Below are 19,913 nucleotides of genomic sequence, written 5' to 3'. Positions count from 1 at the left end.
CCGCTCTTGCTTTGTCACAGTGACATTCTCTATTTCCTTATCAGTGTTTGGACAGGAATGTACTGTAGGCTATCTCTGACTGGTACCTATTACTACCGGTCTGTAAATTGGCTCCATGGTTCCTTAGCCATCATCAGTAGCTGTATATGTCAAGCGGCCATCTTTCTTTTATTTTCTTTCTCTGAGTGCGCTGTGAGGTCAGAATATGCATCATCATATTAAACTTCATGGACTGCTGAAATTCATTGGTTCTTTAAATCCCTGCGCTGAGAACTTGTGGTGTGTTGATAAAAATACAACCATTAAATACAGTGTAGAGGGTCCTCACTCAAAAAAGAGAGTTGAGCTCTGCTGAAATTCATGGAAATCTGGAAGATTAAATCTAAGGTGTGTGTGTTCATCAAAATGATAACAGCTTCCCTAGACAGAGTAACTAAGCCACTCTAATGAGAGTGAGAGGGGGATGGAAGATACAGGTGGGTGCATTATTCTCCCAGTCAAATTATGGAGAGGTTAATTGGCAACAGGCTTTGCTGTAATAATGGTAAGAATGGGAGACTGGTTTTCTGTCTCTTATTGACTCATATGTTGATAAGATTGGTGTCCAATTAATCAGTTCTCTCCAAGGCCGGTGAGCGAGGAACTTAAAAGAAGAACCTCTTTAAAGGGAACAGAGCAAGGATGTGTGTGTGTGTGTGTGTGTGTGTGTGTGTGTGTGGCCGCAAGTGTGGGTGTCAATCGGGATTTAATTGACAGGAAGATTAAAGCTCACATCTGAGAGACGAAGGAGCTTTTTTCGGGCGCCAGCAAAGTCGAAAACAGAAGGAGAGTCTGGTCTCCTCTCCAGTGCCTGCCTGCCTGGCCAAGGTTTGGGGTGCGGTGGGCACGGCCGCTCAAGGTTAGCACTGGGGCCCCCGCTGAGCGCGTGCTGTCTGAGATGGGTCCTACTTGTTGGACATTCATTATCAAACTCTGTTTGCTCCTTTCATCTGCAGCACTCAACGTAAACTACAGAGGCACCTTGCAGCTTGACATCTCTCCATTCATGCTGTACCTTTAACAGCATGCTGCCACTTCAAAGAGGAAGAACTGCCTTTGATGTTGCAAAAAGAAAGAACCTCAATGATCTACTAAAACCAATGCAGCAACTTTTTGGAGGGAGCAGGCTGGCTGCTATTCATCTCCAACTAGCTCACTGTCTTTGAGTTTGAGAAGGGTTCTTCTTCTTAATGTCCAACCTCTGTTCTGTTCTTCCTGTCCATGGAAAGTCTTTCCTTTGCGGTCCCTTACTTTGCAAGTCCTTCCTTTGCAGATCCAGCAAACACAGAAAACCCAAGTTAACATTCGTTAGAGACAAGACATCATAGCAGGTGGTTAATTCAATTCAAAGGGCTTTTTGGAATGGGAAAGTAAGCAAGCAAGTAAAATAGATAACAAAATTTTAAAAAATAAACAGTAAACATTACACTCACAAAAGTTCCAAAGGAGACATTTCAAATGTCATATTGTGTCTCTGTCTATTTCTCCCATAATCTAAGGGTATTTCTCCTCACACTGCTGTAATCATATTAGTGTCTGCCCTACAACCTAACCTTCACAATTTGATTGTTTAATTGTATTTAACCTAAAACAGTCACAATGCAGACAATTTCAATCATCATACTCAGTCATAAAATAGTTACTGATTACATGCAATGCCAGCTTGCGGTACATAATATGTTGCTCCAGTATCCAGTAATGATGCCATGTAACAGGAAATACACATGGCGTGCACAGACACAAACGCACGCACTCGTCCATCTGGGACCAATCTAAACCAGTTGTTTCCTTTGAATCCAATGTTGCAGTAATTTGCAGTTTTTTCAAAGGATCTGTAAGCTTGTGGAAATGACAAATGTGTTTTTGTTTTTCCTGTTTGTGACAGACGAGGATCCTTTAAATCTGATGCAGAAATCACAGATATAAAAGGAGAAAGTAGGCGTTCTTCTTGACTGGCTTGCAGCCATCTTTAATCTAAAACATTGCTGGGAAATTGGTCAAAAGGCCAGTTTGTTGGCCATGTAGACTGCAGACCCTCACTCCTGGGAAGATGCAGCAGGGAGGCAGGGCAGGCTGGATTACTAGAGGTTGGGGTTGTGAAGGCTAGGCCACCCCTTCCACCCCTCCCACCAGCCAACCAGACCTCAACACACAGACAACAAGTGCATCTACATTGATTTTCCGCTTTGATCTGTGTGCTGAGATCTGTTGATTTTTTTCTTTTTCAAATCAAGAGTAATTTCCAATCTAAAAGCGGCAATTACAGTCTGTTGGATATAAAAGGCCTGAAGCTACTGGCACCCTTCATCCTCCATCCACCCAGACACTGAATAATTCACCACAGCAGAGTTCATTAGCAATCAGGCTTCCTCCGTTACAAACATATCCTTAGTGGCTGGAAAATCCAATGGCAAGCAAACCTGTGGAAATGTTATTATTACTGTACTGACCCATGGGTGCTGCTATGGTGACCAATGAGCTGAGATAAGGCGGGGCTTTACCTAGCGAAGACTTATAGATGACCTGGAGCCAGTGGGTTTGGCGACGAATATGAAGCGAGGGCCAGCCAACGAAAGCATACAGGCCGCAGTGGTGGGTTGTATATGGGGCTTTGGTGACAAAACGGATGGCACTGTGATAGACTGCATCCACTTTGCTGAGTAGAGTGTTGGAGGCTATTTTGTAAATGACGTTGCCGAAGTTGAGGATTGGTAGGATGGTCAGTTTTACGAGCATATATTTGGCAGCATGAGTGAAGGATGCTTTGTTGCGAAATAGGAAGCCAATTGTAGATTTAATTTTGGATTGGAGATGCTTAATGTGAGTCTGGAAGGAGAGTTTACAGTCTAACCAGACACCTATATATTTGTAGTTGTCCACATATTCTAATTCAGAACTGTCCAGAGTTGTGATGCTGGACGAGCCGGCAGGTGTGGGCAGCGATCGGTTGAAGAACCTAACCTTGTCCCAGGCTAATTGCTAACAAGCCAGCTGGTGGATGAGGCAGGCTAACAGTGATGACCCACGATCAACACTGTAGGATCAGAGATGATCACCACACACATAGTCCCGTTGCAAATGTCAACAGACAGCGAAAAGTGATATTCAGTGCCAGTGACTGATTACAGGGGCAGACGGATTTAACTTTAGCACTTTGTCAGCTCCTTAATTCAATGAACTTGACAATTATTGAAGTGGCTTTATTTTTTAGCCTTTCTTTTCTACACATGAAAGGCTGCCACACTAATTAGCTTTCATTCTTTTTCTTCTCTCTTTTTTCATGCTCTTGAATCGGCAGAAACCGGCATATTCCAATAATTTGCATTATCCTGTGAATCTGGGCTTTGAAGTTCTGATATGCTGTAAGAAATAGGGGCCCACTTATCCCGCATGAAAAACATTTCAAAGCCCATAAATACGCTGGAACAGATGTACATTATCATTGGATTTGCTTTTTTCTCTTTGCTCCTGTATTGGTAATAGACTACCTCGTGTCCTTCTCATCCTTAGCGTTTAGCATCTTGTCTCTACAGAAGCTAGCACCCCACTGGGCCAATCCGCACTTCAAAGCTCTCACTGCCTATCTGCTGGAGACAAAGAGAACACATATGGCAGCCTCTCATTTTCCACAATATCATTGCTCTCCTGATTTTGGCAACAACAAGACAGGGTTCATCTCCACCCTCTCCCCAACACCCCCACCTCCTCTCACCCGACTCCCACTCCTATCGCTCAACAACACACAATCTAAGGGTGTTTTCACATAGTGTCATCTTTAAAATAACTGATCTCAGTGATTTTTAAATTGAACTCTGGGGTCAAAAAAAGAAAAAGAGGTTTTCTTTGTATTCACACTGCTCTTGGATTTGAATGAGGACTCTTTTGCAGGTTCACTTCACCTATTTTGTGGTCCGAGTCCCCTTTGCATATCATTCACATTGCTATGTTTAGAAAGGAACCAAGATCTTTTTCCAACATTCACTCAATACATTTTGGGTTTTTACAAAGTGCAGGACAAGCCCTTCCATCAGATTGTGTTATCGGACAGCTAGATATACCTACTTACATTTTGGAAGCTAATAGATTGCATTTAGTTAAAAGATGAGACATAATTATAATCAGAAAATGATAAACAGAATAAATAGCAGATTAAAAACCAGTTGAATGTAACTAAATGTAATCTATGTAATTGTTTATCACGAGAGCATACTAATGCTGCATATCTAAGAAAGGTTCAAATCTGACTTCTCTGGTAACAAATAGTTATAAATTGCTGATGTTTAGTCACTTTTGAGGACACAAGCTCAAGTACACCATGCAAATATAAAATCTGTTATATGATATGTTTCCTATTCAACAAATCTGTATGAATAAGGCTTGACATAACTTGCATGCTTTCTAAATATAGTATCATCAAATTATACAATGACTAACTATACGAGTTCACCTTCCTTATAACTGTAAAATACATCTTTATGTATTTAGTGATAGAGAAAATGTGCATATTTTCTAAAGGTCTCTCGATCAAAACATCTGCCTCCAAGGGAAAATGTTGGTCGGAACCAATACCAGAACAACGCAGGTCCTCAAAACAGGGGACTTTACATTTAAGAGGTATAATGCTGTAATTGAAAATTGCACACCCAATGTAGGCTAGTGCCCCCTTGAGATAGTATTTTATATTGTACCCAATGTTGTGATTCTCACCAAATATGTTGTCTTCTCTTCTCTCTACTATTCAAACCCCACAATCGAATAAATAGCTTTTGAAACTCTCCAACGAATAGATCACAAACAAGTAATCTGAACTAAAAACTCTACACATATTTTGGAATTTCTGTGACCTATCGATATCAATATCCAAAAACAGCACACGTTTTTTTGTGGCACCACTGTGAGGGGTTATGGCAGGGGAAACAGCGTTGCAGTAGTCTAGTGTGAGGGGTTATGGCAGGGGAAACAGTGTTGCAGTAGTCTAGTGTGAGGGGTTATGGCAGGGGAAACAGCGTTGCAGTAGTCTAGTGTGAGGGGTTATGGCAGGGGAAACAGTGTTGCAGTAGTCTAGTGTGAGGGGTTATGGCAGGGGAAACAGTGTTGCAGTAGTCTAGTGTGAGGGGTTATGGCAGGGGAAACAGTGTTGCAGTAGTCTAGTGTGAGGGGTTATGGCAGGGGAAACAGCGTTGCAGTAGTCTAGTGTGAGGGGTTATGGCAGGGGAAACAGTGTTGCAGTAGTCTAGTGTGAGGGGTTATGGCAGGGGAAACAGTGTTGCAGTAGTCTAGTGTGAGGGGTTATGGCAGGGGAAACAGTGTTGCAGTAGTCTAGTGTGAGGGGTTATGGCAGGGGAAACTGTGTTGCAGTAGTCTAGTGTGAGGGGTTATGGCAGGGGAAACAGTGTTGCAGTAGTCTAGTGTGAGGGGTTATGGCAGGGGAAACAGTATTGCAGTAGTCAAGTGGAGGGATAATTGGTGGGGAAACAGTGTTGCAGTAGTCAAGTGGAGGGATAATTGGTGGGGAAACAGTGTTGCAGTAGTCAAGTGGAGGGATAATTGGTGGGGAAACGGTGTTGCAGTAGTCAAGTGGAGGGATAATTGGAGGAGAAACAGTGTTGCAGTAGTCAAGTGGAGGGATAATTGGAGGGGAAACAGTGTTGCAGTAGTCAAGTGGAGGGATAATTGGAGGGGAAACAGTGTTGCAGTAGTCAAGTGGAGGGATAATTGGTGGGGAAACGGTGTTGCAGTAGTCAAGTGGAGGGATAATTGGTGGGGAAACGGTGTTGCAGTAGTCAAGTGGAGGGATAATTGGTGGCGAAACGGTGTTGCAGTAGTCAAGTTGAGGGATAATTGGAGGGGAAACAGCGTTGCAGTAGTCTAGTGTGAGGGGTTATGGCAGGGGAAACAGTATTGCAGTAATCTAGAGTGAGGGGTTATGACAGGGGAAACAGTGTTGCAGTAGTCTAGTGTGAGGGGTTATGGAAGGGGAAACAGTGTTGCAGTAGTCTAATGTGAGGGGTTATGGCAGGGGAAACAATGTTGCAGTTGTCTAGTGTGAGGGGTTATGGCAGTGGAAACTGTGTTGCAGTAGTCTAGTGTGAGGGGTTATGGAAGGGGAAACAGTGTTGCAGTAGTCTAGTGTGAGGGGTTATGGCAGGGGAAACAGTGTTGCAGTAGTCTAGTGTGAGGGGTTATGGCAGGGGAAACAGTGTTGCAGTAGTCTAGTGTGAGGGGTTATGGCAGGGGAAAAGGTGTTGCAGTTGTCTAGTGTGAGGGGTTATGGCAGGGGAAACTGTGTTGCAGTATTCTAGTGTGAGGGGTTATGGCAGGGGAAACAGCGTTGCAGTAGTCTAGTGTGAGGGGTTATGGCAGGGGAAACAGCGTTGCAGTAGTCTAGTGTGAGGGGTTATGGCAGGGGAAACAGTGTTGCAGTAGTCTAGTGTGAGGGGTTATGGCAGGGGAAACTGTGTTGCAGTAGTCTAGTGTGAGGGGTTATGGCAGGGGAAACAGCGTTGCAGTAGTCTAGTGTGAGGGGTTATGGCAGGGGAAACAGTGTTGCAGTAGTCAAGTGGAGGGATAATTGGAGGGGAAACAGTGTTGCAGTAGTCAAGTGGAGGGATAATTGGAGGGGAAACAGTGTTGCAGTAGTCAAGTGGAGGGATAATTGGAGGGGAAACAGTGTTGCAGTAGTCAAGTGGAGGGATAATTGGAGGGGAAAAAGTGTTGCAGTAGTCAAGTGGAGGGATAATTGGTGGGGAAACGGTGTTGCAGTAGTCAAGTGGAGGGATAATTGGTGGGGAAACGGTGTTGCAGTAGTCAAGTGGAGGGATAATTGGAGGAGAAACAGTGTTGCAGTAGTCAAGTGGAGGGATAATTGGAGGGGAAACAGTGTTGCAGTAGTCTAGTATGAGGGGTTATGGCAGGGGAAACAGTGTTGCAGTAGTCAAGTGGAGGGATAATTGGAGGAGAAACAGTGTTGCAGTAGTCAAGTGGAGGGATAATTGGAGGGGAAACAGTGTTGCAGTAGTCTAGTGTGAGGGGTTATGGCAGGGGAAACAGTGTTGCAGTAGTCAAGTGGAGGGATAATTGGTGGGGAAACGGTGTTGCAGTAGTCAAGTGGAGGGATAATTGGAGGAGAAACAGTGTTGCAGTAGTCAAGTGGAGGGATAATTGGAGGAGAAACAGTGTTGCAGTAGTCAAGTGGAGGGATAATTGGAGGGGAAACGGTGTTGCAGTAGTCAAGTGGAGGGATAATTGGAGGAGAAACAGTGTTGCAGTAGTCTAGTGTGAGGGGTTGTGGAAGGGGAAACAGTATTGCAGTAGTCTAGTGTGAGGGGTTATGGCAGGGGAAACTGTGTTGCAGTAGTCTAGTGTGAGGGGTTATGGCAGGGAAAACAGAGTTGCAGTAGTCTAGTACGAGGGGTTATGGGAGGGGAAATGGTGTTGCAGTAGTCTAGTGTGAGGGGTTATGGGAGGGGAAATGGTGTTGCTGTAGTCTAGTGTGAGGGGTTATGGCAGGGGAAACAATGTTGCAGTAGTCTAGTGTGAGGGGTTATGGCAGGGGAAACAGTGTTGCAGTATTCTAGTGTGAGGGGTTATGGCAGGGGAAACAGTGTTGCAGTAGTCTAGTGTGAGGGGTTATGGCAGGGGAAACAGTGTTGCAGTAGTCTAGTGTGAGGGGTTATGGCAGGGGAAACAGTGTTGCAGTAGTCTAGTGTGAGGGGTTATGGCAGGGGAAACAGTGTTGCAGTTGTCTAGTGTGAGGGGTTATGGCAGGGGAAACAGTGTTGCAGTAGTCTAGTGTGAGGGGTTATGGCAGGGGAAACAGTGTTGCAGTAGTCTAGTGTGAGGGGTTATGGCAGGGGAAACAGTGTTGCAGTAGTCTAGTGTGAGGGGTTTAGGCAGGGGAAACAGTGTTGCAGTAGTCTAGTGTGAGGGGTTATGGGAGGGGAAATGTGGTTGCAGTAGTCTAGTACGAGGGGTTATGGGAGGGGAAATGGTGTTGCAGTAGTCTAGTGTGAGGGGTTATGGCAGGGGAAACAGTGTTGCAGTAGTCTAGTGTGAGGGGTTATGGCAGGGGAAACAGTATTGCAGTAGTCTAGTGTGAGGGGTTATGACAGGGGAAACAGTGTTGCAGTAGTCTAGTGTGAGGGGTTATGGGAGGGGAAATGGTGTTGCAGTAGTCTAGTACGAGGGGTTATGACAGGGGAAACAGTGTTGCAGTAGTCTAGTGTGAGGGGTTATGGCAGGGGAAACAGTGTTGCAGTAGTCTAGTTTGAGGGGTTATGGCAAGGGAAACAGTGTTGCAGTAGTCTAGTGTGAGGGGTTATGACAGGGGAAACAGTGTTGCAGTAGTCTAGTACGAGGGGCTATGGGAGGGGAAATGGTGTTGCAGTAGTCTAGTGTGAGGGGTTATGACAGGGGAAACAGTGTTGTGTAGTCTAGTGTGAGGGGTTATGGGAGGGGAAACAGTGTTGCAGTAGTCTAGTGTGAGGGGTTATGGCAGGGGAAACAGTGTTGCAGTAGTCTAGTGTGAGGGGTTATGGCAGGGGAAACAGTGTTGCAGTAGTCTAGTGTGAGGGGTTATGGCAGGGGAAACAGTGTTGCAGTAGTCTAGTGTGAGGGGTTATGGCAGGGGAAAAGGTGTTGCAGTTGTCTAGTGTGAGGGGTTATGGCAGGGGAAACGGTGTTGCAGTTGTCTAGTGTGAGGGGTTAAGGGAGGGGAAATGGTGTTGCAGTTGTCTAGTGTGAGGGGTTATGGCAGGGGAAACAATGTTGTAGTTGTCTAGTGTGAAGGGTTATGGGAGGGGAAACGGTGTTGCAGTAGTCTAGTGTGAGGGGTTATGGGAGGGGAAACGGTGTTGCAGTAGTCTAGTGTGAGGGGTTTTGGGAGGGGAAATGGTGTTGCAGTAGTCTAGTGTGAGGGGTTATGGCAGGGGAAACAGTATTGCAGTAGTCAAGTGGAGGGATAATTGGTGGGGAAACAGTGTTTCAGTAGTCAAGTGGAGGGATAATTGGTGGGGAAACAGTGTTGCAGTAGTCAAGTGGAGGGATAATTGGTGGGGAAACGGTGTTGCAGTAGTCAAGTGGAGGGATAATTGGAGGAGAAACAGTGTTGCAGTAGTCAAGTGGAGGGATAATTGGAGGGGAAACAGTGTTGCAGTAGTCAAGTGGAGGGATAATTGGAGGGGAAACAGTGTTGCAGTAGTCAAGTGGAGGGATAATTGGTGGGGAAACGGTGTTGCAGTAGTCAAGTGGAGGGATAATTGGTGGGGAAACGGTGTTGCAGTAGTCAAGTGGAGGGATAATTGGTGGCGAAACGGTGTTGCAGTAGTCAAGTGGAGGGATAATTGGAGGGGAAACAGCGTTGCAGTAGTCTGGTGTGAGGGGTTATGGCAGGGGAAACAGTATTGCAGTAATCTAGAGTGAGGGGTTATGACAGGGGAAACAGTGTTGCAGTAGTCTAGTGTGAGGGGTTATGGAAGGGGAAACAGTGTTGCAGTAGTCTAGTGTGAGGGGTTATGGCAGGGGAAACAGTGTTGCAGTAGTCTAGTGTGAGGGGTTATGGCAGGGGAAACAGTGTTGCAGTAGTCTAGTGTGAGGGGTTATGGCAGGGGAAACTATGTTGCAGTAGTCTAGTGTGAGGGGTTATGGCAGGGGAAACAATGTTGCAGTTGTCTAGTGTGAGGGGTTATGGCAGTGGAAACTGTGTTGCAGTAGTCTAGTGTGAGGGGTTATGGAAGGGGAAACAGTGTTGCAGTAGTCTAGTGTGAGGGGTTATGGCAGGGGAAACAGTGTTGCAGTAGTCTAGTGTGAGGGGTTATGGCAGGGGAAACAGTGTTGCAGTAGTCTAGTGTGAGGGGTTATGGCAGGGGAAACTGTGTTGCAGTAGTCTAGTGTGAGGGGTTATGGCAGGGGAAACAGCGTTGCAGTAGTCTAGTGTGAGGGGTTATGGCAGGGGAAACAGCGTTGCAGTAGTCTAGTGTGAGGGGTTATGGCAGGGGAAACAGTGTTGCAGTAGTCTAGTGTGAGGGGTTATGGCAGGGGAAACTGTGTTGCAGTAGTCTAGTGTGAGGGGTTATGGCAGGGGAAACAGCGTTGCAGTAGTCTAGTGTGAGGGGTTATGGCAGGGGAAACAGTGTTGCAGTAGTCAAGTGGAGGGATAATTGGAGGGGAAACAGTGTTGCAGTAGTCAAGTGGAGGGATAATTGGAGGGGAAACAGTGTTGCAGTAGTCAAGTGGAGGGATAATTGGAGGGGAAACAGTGTTGCAGTAGTCAAGTGGAGGGATAATTGGAGGGGAAACAGTGTTGCAGTAGTCAAGTGGAGGGATAATTGGTGGGGAAACGGTGTTGCAGTAGTCAAGTGGAGGGATAATTGGTGGGGAAACGGTGTTGCAGTAGTCAAGTGGAGGGATAATTGGTGGGGAAACGGTGTTGCAGTAGTCAAGTGGAGGGATAATTGGTTGGGAAACGGTGTTGCAGTAGTCAAGTGGAGGGATAATTGGTGGGGAAACGGTGTTGCAGTAGTCAAGTGGAGGGATAATTGGAGGAGAAACAGTGTTGCAGTAGTCAAGTGGAGGGATAATTGGAGGGGAAACTGTGTTGCAGTAGTCTAGTGTGAGGGGTTATGGCAGGGGAAACAGTGTTGCAGTAGTCAAGTGGAGGGATAATTGGAGGAGAAACAGTGTTGCAGTAGTCAAGTGGAGGGATAATTGGAGGGGAAACAGTGTTGCAGTAGTCTAGTGTGAGGGGTTATGGCAGGGGAAACAGTGTTGCAGTCGTCAAGTGGAGGATAATTGGTGGGGAAACGGTGTTGCAGTAGTCAAGTGGAGGGATAATTGGAGGAGAAACAGTGTTGCAGTAGTCAAGTGGAGGGATAATTGGAGGAGAAACAGTGTTGCAGTAGTCAAGTGGAGGGATAATTGGAGGGGAAACGGTGTTGCAGTAGTCAAGTGGAGGGATTATTGGAGGAGAAACAGTGTTGCAGTAGTCTAGTGTGAGGGGTTGTGGAAGGGGAAACAGTATTGCAGTAGTCTAGTGTGAGGGGTTATGGCAGGGGAAACTGTGTTGCAGTAGTCTAGTGTGAGGGGTTATGGCAGGGGAAACAGTGTTGCAGTAGTCTAGTACGAGGGGTTATGGGAGGGGAAATGGTGTTGCACTAGTCTAGTGTGAGGGGTTATGGGAGGGGAAATGGTGTTGCAGTAGTCTAGTGTGAGGGGTTATGGCAGGGGAAACAGTGTTGCAGTAGTCTAGTGTGAGGGGTTATGGCAGGGGAAACAGTGTTGCAGTAGTCTAGTGTGAGGGGTTATGGCAGGGGAAACAGTGTTGCAGTAGTCTAGTGTGAGGGGTTATGGCAGGGGAAACAGTGTTGCAGTAGTCTAGTGTGAGGGGTTATGGCAGGGGAAACAGTGTTGCAGTAGTCTAGTGTGAGGGGTTATGGCAGGGGAAACAGTGTTGCAGTAGTCTAGTGTGAGGGGTTATGGCAGGGGAAACAGTGTTGCAGTAGTCTAGTGTGAGGGGTTATGGCAGGGGAAACAGTGTTGCAGTAGTCTAGTGTGAGGGGTTATGGCAGGGGAAACAGTGTTGCAGTAGTCTAGTGTGAGGGGTTATGGGAGGGGAAATGGTGTTGCAGTAGTCTAGTACGAGGGGTTATGACAGGGGAAACAGTGTTGCAGTAGTCTAGTGTGAGGGGTTATGGCAGGGGAAACAGTGTTGCAGTAGTCTAGTGTGAGGGGTTATGGCAGGGGAAACAGTGTTGCAGTAGTCTAGTGTGAGGTGTTATGACAGGGGAAACAGTGTTGCAGTAGTCTAGTGTGAGGGGTTATGGGAGGGGAAACAGTGTTGCAGTAGTCTAGTGTGAGGGGTTATGGCAGGGGAAACAGTGTTGCAGTAGTCTAGTGTGAGGGGTTATTGCAGGGGAAACAGTGTTGCAGTAGTCTAGTGTGAGGGGTTATGGCAGGGGAAACAGTGTTGCAGTAGTCTAGTGTGAGGGGTTATGGCAGGGGAAAAGGTGTTGCAGTTGTCTAGTGTGAGGGGTTATGGCAGGGGAAACGGTGTTGCAGTTGTCTAGTGTGAGGGGTTATGGGAGTGGAAATGGTGTTGCAGTTGTCTAGTGTGAGGGGTTATGGCAGGGGAAACAATGTTGTAGTTGTCTAGTGTGAAGGGTTATGGGAGGGGAAACGGTGTTGCAGTAGTCTAGTGTGAGGGGTTATGGGAGGGGAAACGGTGTTGCAGTAGTCTAGTGTGAGGGGTTTTGGGAGGGGAAATGGTGTTGAGGTTGTCTAGTGTGAGGGGTTATGGCAGGGGAAACTGTATTGCAGTAGTCTAGTGTGAGGGGTTATGGCAGGGGAAACAGTGTTGCAGTAGTCTAGTGTGAGTGGTTATGGCAGGGGAAACTGTATTGCAGTAGTCTAGTGTGAAGGGTTATGGGAGGGGAAATGGTGTAACAGTAGTCTAGTGTGTGGTAATAATGACAAGCGAACCTGATGAGCTTTTTGTTCACATTGCCCTTTAAAGGGAACCGAACCTTGGAATTCAAGCGAACCAAACTCAGACCACCTCTCAAGAAGGTCTCAGTTCGGTTCGTTTCTGGGCTCTTTTTAGGGGTTTGAGTTCCTTTGGAATGTTCACAATCCACAAGAAATTAAGCAAACTGCACTGAGTTCACAAAAATATATTATAGGTCACAAAAATATATTATATCATATTTTTTCCATTAATTAGTATTTTGACAAATTACATCAGATCTTTTTTCCTCAGATCTTTTTCAGAGCTAATCTGATTGGTCCAAAATATTTGAATTGGGCTTCCTGTATAAATGCAGCCTTAGAGTAACCAGAGGTGTACATACAGTTGAAGTTGATAGTTTACATACACTTAGGTTGGAGTCATTAAAACCCCCTTTTCAACCAAATGTCTTGTTAAAAAAGTTAGAGTTTTGGCAAGTCGGTTAGGACATCTACTTTGTGCATGACACAAGTAATTTTTCCAACAATTGTTTACAGACAGATTATTTCACTTATAATTGACTGTATCACAATTCCAGTGGGTCAGAAATGTACACACACTAAGTTAACTGTGCCTTTAAACAGCTTGGAAAATTCCAGAAAATGATGTCATGGCTTTAGAAGCTTCTGATAGGTTCATTGACATAATTTGAGTCAATTGGAGGAGTACCTGTGGAAATATTTCAAGGCCTACCTTCAAACTCAGTGCCTCTTTGCTTGACATCATGGGGAAATCAAAAGAAATCAGCCAAGACCGCAGAATAAAAATTGTAGACCTCCACAAGTCTGGTTCATCCTTGGGAGAAATTTCCAAACGCCTGAAGGTACCACGTTCATCTGTACAAGCAATAGTACGCAAGTATAAACACCATGGGACCACGCAGCCATCATACCGCTCAGGAAGGAGACAGTCTCCTAGAGATGAACATACTTTGGTGCGAAATGCGCAAATCAATCCCAGAACAACAGCAAAGGACCTTGTGAAGATGCTGGAGGAAACAGGTACAAAAGTATCAATATCCTCAGTAAAACGAGTCCTATATCGACATAACTTGAAAGGCCACTCAGAAAGGACAAAGCCACTGCTCCAAAACCACCATAAAAAAGCCAGACTACAGTTTGCAACTGCACATGGGGACAAAGATCATACTTTTTGGAGAAATGTCCTCTGGTCTGATGAAACAAATATAGAACTGTTTGGCCATAATGACCATCGTTATGTTTGGAGGGAAAAGGGGGAGGCTTGCAAGCCGAAGAACACCATCCCAACCGTGAAGCACAGGGGTGGCAGCATCATGTTGTGGGGGTGCTTTGCTAGAGGAGGGAGTGGTGCACTTCACAAAATAGAGGACATCATGAGGAGGGAAAATTACGTGGATATATTGAAGCAACGTCACAAGACATAATTCAGGAAGTTCAAGCTTGGTCGCAAATGGGTCTTTGAAATGGACAATGACCCCAAGCATACTTCCAAAGTTGTGGCAAAATGGCTTAAGGACAGCAAAGTCAAAGTATTGTAGTGGCCCTCACAAAGCCCTAACCTCAATCCTATAGAACATTTGAGGGCAGAACTGAACAAACGTGTGCGAGCAAGGAGGCCTACAAACCTGACTGTCAGGAGGAATGGGCCAAAATCTACCCAAATGATTGTGGGAAGCTTGTGGAAGGCTACCCAAGATGTTTGACCCAAGTTAAACAATTTAAAGGCAATGCTATCAAATACTAATCGAGTGTATGTAAACTTCAGACCCACTGGGAATGTGATGAAAGAAATAAAAGATGAAATAAAGCAATAATTCTCTCTATTATTCTGCCAATTCACATTCTTAAAATAAAGTAATGATCTTAACTGACAGGGAATTTTTAATTCCCCTAAGACAGGGAATTTTTACTAGGATTAAATGTCAGGAATTGTGAAAAACTGAGTTTAAATGTATTTGGCTAAAGTGTATGTAAACTTCTGACTTCAACTGTATGAATGAGTAATGATTTGATATTGTAGCTTTAAATATCCACTGTGTGATGGGAATGGAGCTCTTCCTCAGCTGAGTGAACAGAGCACCATCCTAACTGCCTTCTTTCCAACTTGTTCTCCCCATGTCTCTCAGGGGCCATCACAGAGTAATGGCTGTATTACAGTGGTCTGTAAATTATCAGGGCTCTATAATAACCCTCTGACCTGGGTTCATCTGAATGCTCACACACAGAGCACCAAACACACACACACACACATAGAGAGAGAGACAGAGAGAGAGAGACAGACAGAGGCAGAGAAAGAGCCAAAGCAAGCAACTGAGCCAGATATTGATCTGAGGTCAGTCTAATTATTCCTGTGGTGATATCTCTCTTGTGCTCATCATGCTAAACCTACCAGCCTGCTCCACTCTGCTTTGCTCGGAGAGGATTAACAGGAGATGACACATACATTAGACGGCAAAAAGGAGAACAGAAATTCAGCAGAGCAGATACTTACAGTACAGGGCAAATCAAACACCTTAGAAATTATAGCAGTGCAATTTCCAATTTGTGCGTTAGTTAATAAACATAATACCAGAGTTCAAAAAGACATGTCAAAGTCAAACGAGTCCAAGAATCCAAAGAATGACTTGGAAAGACTGATCTTAGATATTGCTGTGTTTTCTATACCCACTCCTGGCTAACACATCTCCATGTAGACCCTGCAGTGGGCTGGGGATACGATTGATGTACTAAAAGATGAAATGAAGAAAGGGAGCTTTGAAATGGTTTGATGTGTCAGTGTCGGAGGGATAGATACTGTTTATCATGATGCCGACTTCTCCAGACACATAAACGTGGTTGATTTAAATGGGCTGTATTTGGGAGAGAATGGCAGGTCACGTTGCCGAGAGACACGTTGCCGTGGACACTCTGTGCTCGTCCCAATGAGAGATAAGAGCTTAAGCTGCATATCAAAGGGTGTGCATGTAGAGAGCGTGGCACGGAGGACAGCTGTTGGCAGCCAGATCTGGGAGCCCACCGAGGCTCCATGGGGTGGGATGGAAAGGATCCTCCCCCCTCCTTCCCCAATCCCCTGTCCTCCGACTCCCTCATCCCCACATGTTCCCACATTCAGCCACATCAAACAAACACATACACGGCACATCAAAACACACACACACAGACTAACGCACACACAAGCGGATAAAACAGCCCGAAATAAACCCAAACGCACAAACACCCCAATGAGGAAATGTATGCAGAAAAAACACCACGGGCACAGAGGTCCAGCAGAAACAGATTCCAAGACAGATAGGCGACCTGCGGTGGTTTAGATCACACACACTCCCTCCCTCATCCATATTCATCCAACACAAATACGCACAGCACAAAGCCACATAAAGGAGTCAGCAGACGTATTCTAGGGAACAGGTTCATACTTTATTGAAAGGGTATCACCCTTGGCACAGTTCTGCTATCAAATAAATAAAGCAATTAATCAAAAACCGTCTATATAAACTAAACAAAGTCATGAAAAAGCCATTAGGGAAAAGAGAGAAAGGGTCTGGTCTGCTATTGAGGAACTGAACAGCAAGTGTTAGACATGTTTCATTTACAACAATCACCAAGAAGAAGTGAAGGAAGTGAGAGAGAGAGACAACTACCCTTCCCTGATAGCACTGATTGGCACAGCGGATACTGTAGAGAAGTGACAAAATAGCAGGCAAGTGTGATAGCTTGGCAGAAATACTGTATATTTGCTCAGTCATTCAATTATTATAAATAAGTTTATTCCTTCTACACGATACTGGTATAACCTTTCTGCAGTCCATATACTATTTACATTAGTTTAACATGGAGATACATTAATTTTACAATAAATAACTTAGTGGTGGAATACAGTGAGACAATTAAATTCAGTCTTGTCTGTAAATACCGAAACTGAAATCATTTACAGATGGAGAAGTGGTGGAATACAGTGAGACAATTAAATTCAGTCTTGTCTGTAAATATCAAAATTGAAATCATTTACAGATGGAGAAGATACAGTAGAGCATTCTGGAGCAGAACTTTAGATGCCGGTGAAGCTGGAGTGTCCCTTTAAAGAGGCACAGTGCACTACTTTTGACCAGACCCTGGGCCCTGTTCAGAAGTTGTACATCATATAGGGAATAGGGCTGCATTTCAAAAGCACCACAGAGATATCTGTTCCTGTGGCTGCCCCACAATACCCTAATACCACAGTACTCTAGAGGCACATGGCACCATTCATCTAGTGTCTGTAGTGTTGGGGGAAGATGGCGGAGGGATTGTAAGTTTAACTGAGGATGAGAACCCAAGCAGATCCCTGCCTATTAGCCATGGTGTCTGTCTGAGGGGATCACTGCAGACACCTTCACACACACACACACACGCCTAATGAGGACCACCATGAAGGGAGACGCAAGCCCTCTGCCTCTCACTGGCGTGATATAGTCCCCAATGCAGCCACAAGCCATTTCCACCTGAAGCATGTCTATCCTATGGGCAGGTGCTAGTATCAACACCTGTACTGTTTAGCTGTGGTGTTGTCGTGGTGTGAAGACAACAACATGAGTTACAGTATTGCGATGGGCCCTGTCAGATGGGGTGCTGCCATGCTAATCCAGACAGATGCTAGTGCCAAGCAGATCGCAGAGCGGCGACATTCTAGGGGAGAGAGGGGCTATGGAATGGGGTGCAGCTGCGTTCCCCTTGGGGGTGACTGTGTCCCGTGGTGAGGCCAGCCTGATTGGTGCCTCTGCTAATGCACAGCCTGCAGCTGTGTGAGGGAGTGCAGCACTGGAGCTCAGGACAAGTCTGGAATGCACCAGATTCCCCCAAATGACCCAAAACACACACTAACAGAAACTTGTAGTAAAAGCTCTAAACTTAGACATGACCCAGAGTGGAAAGTTGGCTTTGATGTCTACACACCTGGTGTGAGGTTCAACACACCTGGTGTAGGGGAATTAGTGAACTCTTCACACCTACTCACAACGCATAGCCAGTAGCGAGGTCTATTAGATGTTCAAGTTTGCTCAGCAGGCCTGAAATTTGCTCAGTGATGAAAAAAAATAGAGGGGAACATTGCTGATTACAGTATTTTCCTCTTGATACTCGGTCAGGAGCTCCTGGACCCAGATGCAGGCATACCGTAGTGACCTGTCCTAAACAGTGGTGTAAGGGCTCTGATGGTTCACCTAAGGTGGGAGAAGATCTGAGAGGTCCTGTGTGGTTGGAGCTGCCTACCCGACAGCAGGCCTTCAGCAGGGTGAGTTATGGTCCTGGTGGAGCCTGCGGGCAGGGCCTGGTGTCACCTCGCACCAGAGGAATGAGACAGACAGCTGAGAGCCTCCATCCCAGTCCAGCCAGCGTCATAAACAGAGCCTTGTTGCCTGAGTGTTGGGGACACATGGCGTGATGGCGGCCCGGTGAAACAGGTGCTGACAGCTGGGGACAGGGGGATGCCTCATGAGGGGACAGCGGTTAGGGTCATGTGTTATGATCAGACCTGGAGGATCATGGGACTGCTGTGGATTGTCAACCACTACATACTTACGATTCAGCTATTGAGAAAGAGCCTTACTGTGAACTGCTAACCACAACGATTAGACAGACACTGTTCAGAAGGCAGAGATGTACTTGAGAAGGTGTACACTGACCATTTGTGTGAAAGAACTGTGTGTGGTGATATTAGGTGGTGATATTAGAGGGAGTCAGAGTTGTATCTTTGATGGTCTAAATTGAATACATAGTGGTCTTTCAATAGGGTACATCGGGAAAATGGGGTTGAGTGAGAAATAAATGTAGATTGTTGATACAAACGTCACATTATAAATAAAGATTATAATGTTGATAATATATACAATATGTAGGTAAAACATGTAGGAGCGTTTCAACACTACATTACTGCAGATTGTGTCATCTTTAAAAAATACAACAAAATGTAACTGAAAAATAGCATCTGATTATTAACAATAATAATAACACCATTAATAACACTAGAGGTAGCAGCTGATTACAGTCTTCTATTCTCACTGAACATTTCGACATCGTTCTCTCAGGGAGGGTCCTGTATTGCATGTGAGATTCAGGAGCTGGATGATCTTGTCTTCATCATATCCAGCCGATGCCTGTCAGCCCTCTGTTCTGACAGCCCAAAGTGTCTCCAATGCAACTGCAGCCACAAGTGCTTTTCAAGTGGTTTTCAGTGGCGTCACAGCAGACAGGTAACACATGCTCTCACACACACTGTATATTCATACACACAAATCTCTCTCGCTCTCCAAACCAGACCCTCACCTCTCATTCCCCAAAACGTAGAGGTATGTGAGGATGGCAGTGCCAGTATGGCTTCGTAAAGTCACCTAGTCCATCAGAGTAGAGGCTTTCAGAGAACCAGACAGACAGAGAGGATTGAGAAGAGTCCTCTGAAGGATTTACAGCCAAGTCTCTTTTCTCCTTTTATTCCTCTCAGGCTCCCCTGTTACATCCCTCTGCCGTGTCCTACTCCTGGTTCCTGGCACACCTGAAGACCAAGACTGTCCCGCTGACTCACAGGGACTCTTCATGCCTGGACAACCCCATAATAACCCTCTTCACCCTGCACCTCCCCTTCTCCTCCCCCTGTCTGTCCAACTCCTCTTGATGTCCTGTCCTCTTAGCCCACAGGGCCATGCAAGACCCAACTCCCCCTAACAGTGACACAGTTCTGGCTGTGCTGTTGCTGTGCTGTGTGGGAGGGGCCTGTCTGTCTGTCTGTAGGGTCTACTGGCCTGGCAGTGGAGCCAGGTTGAGGTGGGGCTGTGAGAAGGTGCTCTGGTGCAGCAGGGCAGGGAGCTGGCTGGCTGCCTCAGGACTGGTAGAAGTGGTGGTAGTGGTGGTGGTGTTCATGGTGGTGATGATGCTCGTGCCTTTGAACCATCTGGGCCAGCCCTCCTTCATAGAGGAGCACACTGGGTAGGACCCTCACCTGCTCCTTCTCCACCACAGGCCCCACTGGAGCCCCCAGGGCCTGGTACTGCTGCTGGCCCTCCCTAGCCCTCTGCTTGTGCCTGCGGTAGGGGGCTGAGGACTGGTGAGGGGGGGCCTGGCTGGGTAGGGCCGGGGGAGGTGGGGCCCCTCTGCTCCTCATCACCCTGCCCGTGGTGGTCTGTGTGGGGTGTGTCCGGCTGTGGGTCTTGGGGGAGCGCAGGGCGTGTTTACCTGAGTCTTTACTCGGTCGTGGGGGACAAAGGGTGTCAGGGCCTGGGGCGGCGCTGCTCTCCATGGCCACCTGTGAGCGACGGTGGTGGGAGTAGGTGTGGCCGTTCTCTGGTTCATGAGAGCGAGACCTGGTCTGGTTCGATGGTCGGGTCTGTGGCTCTGCTTTCACAGGCTCTGTGGTGGGGGCTGGA

General features: G+C 46.3%; 1 protein-coding gene across 1 annotated transcript in view; it reads right to left on the bottom strand.

Moving 5' to 3' along the window:
• Positions 1-15,914: 15,914 nt before the first annotated feature.
• The window catches only part of LOC139385164 (protein naked cuticle homolog 1-like), a 35,822-nt gene continuing 31,823 nt past the window's right edge, over positions 15,915-19,913 (bottom strand). The window contains exon 10 of the mRNA XM_071130250.1: positions 15,915-19,908. Within this exon, the coding sequence (XP_070986351.1) occupies positions 19,370-19,908 (539 nt within the window). The 3' untranslated portion in view covers positions 15,915-19,369. The remainder of the gene's footprint in view (positions 19,909-19,913) is intronic.

The sequence above is a fragment of the Oncorhynchus clarkii genome, chromosome 26 (genome assembly GCF_045791955.1).
Source record: "Oncorhynchus clarkii lewisi isolate Uvic-CL-2024 chromosome 26, UVic_Ocla_1.0, whole genome shotgun sequence".
Taxonomy (NCBI): Eukaryota; Metazoa; Chordata; class Actinopteri; order Salmoniformes; family Salmonidae; genus Oncorhynchus; species Oncorhynchus clarkii.
The sequence above is the reverse complement of the archived record's forward strand: the minus strand, read 5'-3'. Positions and strand labels throughout refer to the sequence as shown.